The sequence below is a fragment of the Atta cephalotes genome (genome assembly GCF_000143395.1).
Source record: "Atta cephalotes unplaced genomic scaffold scaffold00002, whole genome shotgun sequence".
In the NCBI taxonomy this organism is placed as follows: domain Eukaryota; kingdom Metazoa; phylum Arthropoda; class Insecta; order Hymenoptera; family Formicidae; genus Atta; species Atta cephalotes.
In genome coordinates this window covers 3,918,118-3,924,164 of record NW_012130066.1, presented here as the reverse complement: position 1 = coordinate 3,924,164, position 6,047 = coordinate 3,918,118, and the positions used below count along the sequence as shown (strand labels likewise).

Sequence of the window (6,047 nt, the reverse complement as noted above, 5' to 3'; positions counted from 1 at the left end):
GTGTGTGTGTGTGTGTGTGTGTGTGTGTGTGTGTGTGTGTGTGTGTGTGTGTGTGTGTGTGTGTGTGTGTGTGTGTGTGTGTGTGTGTGAAATAGTTCAATACAATAAGATGGATATTTATATATTATTTATATATTTATTGTATAATTTTAAATAAATATACTTCTTATTGAAATAATTTTTTATCTAGATTCTAAATTGCTACAAATTTTTTGTATTATTTTCATACAAATGCAACACAGAAAAATCTGTAATTTTTCACAATTCTTTTATTTAAAAAATACGTGTAATATATTTAAGAAAGAGATACAAAACATCCTTAAAAAAATTTTTAAAGTTAAAAATCTGTAGATTAATTAATTCTAATTCTATATAATTTGATCTTCATATGTCCAGTTAAAAATTGCAAGCAAAACGAGAGTACAAAAATGTAATAATATTAACGGCGTAGGAGATCGCATATTCTCTGCAAAAAAAGCGTGAATGCAGTTTCCTTGAGGACTGCTTTCAACGCATATTTAACACTGGACATGGTCGCCTAATTGTGAGTTTCGTTTATTGGACAATTTTTATTTATAGCTAGATCTCGAGATAAATTAGCCAGAATGCAATGGCACGAGTTAATAGTACTAAATCAAGAGTCTAGAGAACCGTACTCAGTTTTTCTTTTACACGATATAAAAGTTCAGATTTTTCCCATTTCTTTTCGCATCTTCTTTTCTTTATGATCAAAGAAGATACTCATAACGAGGTAAACGGATTTTATATTAAATATTATTGCAGACATTCTCGCTCTTCGGAACCAGAAGATATGACACTGTTGTTTCCTTTAATCACACACATATGTACGATCGAAGACACGGATATCACGTGCAATAATCACGCGTATCCGCAAAGAGACACGACCTTTCTAGCGAGTTTCTGGGCTGAGCTTACCTGAAAGTCAGTTCTGCCGCATCCTCGTATCAATAGCGCATCACCCGTGAACGCGATTGCCTGCTCATCGCAAACGTACGTGACGCAACCTGCACAGATATCAGATGGAATATTTACGATATCGCGCTTCACTGCACTTCGACCGCCATCCGGCAAATATCGTGTCATTTTTCAAGCCAAATATGTATTTATCTCTTCGCGGCGATTCGCTTCGTGCCGTAATCGGACGACACGATAAACTCGCGAGCTCTCACTCGTCGGGCTCGTTCATTCTATTTGCGATATCGCATTCGGCAAAAAAGAAAAATAGGGAAGGTAAAAAAGAAAGAAATTGCGAATAGATATATTATGCGGCGTTCGCTCGAAAAATATTGCAATGGTATGCAATAGATAGGTGTATCCGACATAGAAAACATGATTCGTATCCCCCCAGATATAAAAAATGAATTAAGTTAGAATTAAGTGAGGTAATTGGAAGATTTTCTGCAAACGCGTGCGGTAACTTGTCAATAATAGAATTACGATAACTATTTTTCTAACAATTTTGTAAAGAGGTCAATGATAACGATTTTACAAAAAATAAATACAATCTGACATTAAAATTAAATTCCAACTAGAATTATTTGTGTTATTCGTATGTAACGTATGTATGTTTTACAAAATATTTACCGATTTTCCTTTCTCGCGAAATGTATGCGGTACATTTTCCGTGAAAGAGTTGAAATATCTAGGAATTTAATCAGCATCGTTGGAGTTTTACGATGTATAGGAATGAAGCTGATATCGAATATCTAACCCGCAGGTATTTAATGCACCCATTCGCGTATTCGACACAAAAAATCGAATCTATCGAGCGATAATCGAGATACATAGCTAAGTAGACTTTTAGGATTTTTCCCGAAACGATTGAGCCGCGACGAGTAGCGAATTCAGCACGATCGATAAGAATGACTGTATCCCTTTTTTCATCTCGCTTCGCCGTACAATAAACTTCAATAACGCAGTACATATATATGTACATGTTTCGAAACTCTCTCTCTACTGAATATCATAAACATTTGAGACTAAATTAAAAATAAAAGTTGTTCATATCATCGCTAAAAATTAATAATTTTATAATTAGCAAATAGTAATTACAGAAAATTCTGTAAGTTTTTCTGAGTTTCTAAACTAAATATAATTACGGTTTTTATTCAATATGGAATAAATTATTTCAGTGACAGTTTAATTTAAAAATTAATTACAAACTTTAATATTAATAGAGGAGCAAAACAAAATGATACTCTATCACGTTTTTGCTAAAGTTCAGTAAAAAATTCAAGCTGATCGATTTAAGTTTATAATTTTAATTTCGGAACAGCCTGTATAAGAAAATTTACTTGATATATCTAAGTGAAATTTCCTCAATGATAAAAGAGGATATTAATATAAGAATATCTGTCTTGAAAAAACTGCAGAAAATTGCAATTGCGATATAACCTGGATAGAGAACAGCTCAAGTTAATCACTCCAGAGACTATATCTCATACGCAACACGCGTGTAAAATTCAAAAGATTGCAGCGCATACTTTTCTTCTTCTGAAGATAATAAAAAGGAAAAAAAATATGAGAGGATAGACAATGCAGAAATATTAAGATAAAATTTTCATCTTTTTTAGAAAATTTGTACAACATAAGAATAATATGACAAAAAATTATACATAATAATATTAAATTATAATAGTATATAATATAAAATGAGAATAGAAAAATTTTTCTATAAAATTTATTATAAATAATGTACTTCAAAGTTTAAAATTTAAAATCGTAATAATTTCTTATATTTCTATTTCCTCTCTTTTTTAATAAGTAATCTACATGTCAGAAATTATTAAATTTATATTGTATTTTTAAATATAATATTTAACAAAATTTGCACGTGCTTGTCTTTCTAACAGAAGCCGCAATTGATCAGATCGATCTTGCATTCGAGATGTGAACGCGCGTTATATTTTCGATCTTTTCAATCTATGTATAAAATAGAGCCGCCTCTCACAAAAATATTTCGCCGTATTTTTTTTCGGCATCTCAATTAATAAAATAATAGATCGGGCGAACGCGCGATCGATCGCAAGAAATGCGCCTCGATATCGCAGTGGTATACAGACATGTTCTGTAACATTCCTGCAACATTCATTGCCCCGAAACTTTCGTTACATCACTCGAAAGTCGTGTTTTGTATTCATCGCGCGAGTGCATTAAAAATCGCGTTAAACCAGATTGCGTCATGAAGATTTACAGAATATGTTGTTGTATACTGGTATTCGAAGGGAAAAGCTTGAAAAGAAACTTGTGGTTTTAATAGAATCTAAAGCAACTTTTTCTTTTAAATAAACCGAGACTTAAATAATTTTACTAAAAATGAACGTTAACAAGCAAAATCATTTTCGAAAATGATAAAGATAAGAAAAGAGAAAAATACAAAGACATACTCATTTTTCACTCGTAGACTCAACAAGACAATATATCATATACATATATCGTAACGCGAAATAGCTCACAGAACATGTCGAGAAAACGCTGAAATCCACGTATGTATCAAATATGATACACTATGCACTTAGCCCCTTATAGGGCAGCGTTGTGCTCTATTTTACCACTCCATGTAGCTGACACATAGGTGATGGTGGGATGCTAGCTAAATGGACAATGGTATAATATTTTACCGCACGAAAAAATAGGCAAAAGCAAAAGTTACATTCTCCGAGCGACAAAAAAATAGTTTTATATATTTCACCAGTAATATGTATAACTTTAATGGCATCAATTAAGCGCGTATCGATTTCTCCATTTTTTAAAGATTAATGAGTTGCAAAGTGGAACAGTATACAGGTGTATCGTGAAAATATTTAATACACCTAAAATTTAAAACACATTAAATAAGAACATCTGAGTTATTAAAAATTAAGATAAAAACAAATAATAAATTAAAAATATGACTAATGAAGAAAAGATATTAATTCGTAAAGGCTTACATCTTTTTAATCATATAATGTAATTTATAATGTGATGAACAAAAGATATAATAGACACAAGACTAAAAAAACTATCCATTATCTTTGTGTCATTTTTTATTCACCACATTATAAGCTACATCATATATGAAAACTAACTCATTTCGGAATTCAATTTTTCATATAATTAATGCGGGATCCTTCATAAATATTGAAAATTCTGATTGTATAATTTCCATACATGTTGATATATAATCCGATTTTAATAAATATCGATTTATCCTAAAATTCCATTGCATAAATACTCTCAACACTCTGCACAAGTTCTCCAGAGTACATTACTAACAAAACCAAATCTATGCGAAGAGAGAATGTTCCTAACCTTCAGTATGACCTGGAGTGGGCAATATTCTCAGTTTATGCCTGCCAAATTGAACTTGATCGTTTGGTTCTAGAAGTATGTCCGCCTTAGCACCGCTGCTACGCGATATCATAGATTTGCAACCAGGCAACAGGCATTTCAGTCGGCCCGTCCCAGTGATGTGGTCTGCGTGCATGTGGGTGTTCACTGCAACAATAAGAAAGATTATTGGACATGTTCAAGTCGGCAAAGCAGCTAGGCTGCTCGCCAAGCAAATGAATATGATTGACTGTTACTTATAATCCAAGCAATCATATTCAATCGCTGGACGAACAAACTAGCCGCTTTATCCGGATTAAATGCGCCCATCGCCAAGCAAGACGCAGAGCAAAGACGCCATTGCTCTTAGCAACTTTGTTCGGCTTGAATGCGTTCATTGTTATCAAATGCATAATGATAAGCGCCGAGTCCGCGCGAAATCGCGATTATATGTTTTCATATTATGTTACATACAGGGCGTCGCTTAACGAAAAATAGGATATAATTATCCCAATGTAGAAATGATAGTTACGAAACTTTAACGCCTAAGATTTGATATCAATAATGCCAATATCGTTGTAAATTTGAATAATTTAAAAATGATTCTAAGGAATAGTAATTAATTTTTAAAGAGATTTATATAATACTGGCATTTAAAAATTTGTAGCGAACAGATGCTTCGATATTGATTAAAAAGTCTAAAATTAATGTTGAAAATTCTGAAATAGTTTGTACATTATTTTTAAAATATTATGCATATATATAAATACTCGTGGATGTAATTCAATTTCAATAGATAATTAAATTATGTTAAATCTATTAATCTAATTAGCGGCCTCGCTCTCTTTGTATGACTGAGTTACGAATAATGCGCATAGTTTTATGGGAGTGGGGCGGCATTAATGGCGTTTGCATTATTGGAAAATGGAGAGAGGTGTATTATGGAAATGTCTGTTTGTTCGGGACAGAATTGGCACACGCAGAATTCCGCATAAACAAGTGCATACGTTCCACTTAGCCAAAACAATCTCTTGTAAAAACCACTTCGCGGTCTGATAATACAATAAGTAATAAGGCAATTCTATCAACCTTTTTCATCATGATATTATACGACGCCATAAACTTTGTCCCTTCTTGCCAAACCGAAAATCCTTTCGCCATTAAGGGTGCAAATTTCGGAAGGATTAATGCTGTCTACGCAAGTAGGGGCAGATGCTAATTTATCTTGACTCTGAAATTAATAATAATTAGAAATTAAAGTGCTTTAAAAAGGAAAGCAACACAAGGATCATAATATATGTATAAAATTGTTTACATTCTATGTTTAAATTTTGATATTGCATTTTAATATTTTAAAGATATTTACTATGTATTAAATCTATATTTAATAGCATACACAGTAATAAAAAAGTTTTGACTACAAAATTTTACGTATTTATCAAATCATCACCAAATAGCACGCTATTTGTCATCATTTTGCCATAAAAATAATTAAGTATACAACGTCAGTACAGTTTGCTAATAATGCATTATTAAAAAAAGAACAAATTCTGAAAGAAGGGGGAGGGAAAGAGAGAGAGAGAAAGAGAGAGAGAGAGAGAGAGAGAGAGAGAGAGAGAGAGAGTAATTAATTACGTTACTTAATTAAATTAAATTAAAACGACCAAACCTAAAAGTTATTTTACATCGTATTAGATAGTAACGTAGGAACGTACCGT

General features: G+C 32.2%; 1 protein-coding gene across 1 annotated transcript in view; it reads right to left on the bottom strand.

The window, feature by feature from the left end:
• LOC105620490 (persulfide dioxygenase ETHE1, mitochondrial) overlaps nt 1–6,047 on the bottom strand; it is a 16,542-nt gene that overhangs the window by 5,363 nt on the left and 5,132 nt on the right. Inside the window, exons 3-4 of the mRNA XM_012201986.1 lie at nt 4,312–4,497; nt 937–1,025 (exon numbers count right to left, since the gene is read on the bottom strand). Of these exons, the coding sequence (XP_012057376.1) occupies nt 937–1,025; nt 4,312–4,497 (275 nt within the window). The remainder of the gene's footprint in view (nt 1–936; nt 1,026–4,311; nt 4,498–6,047) is intronic.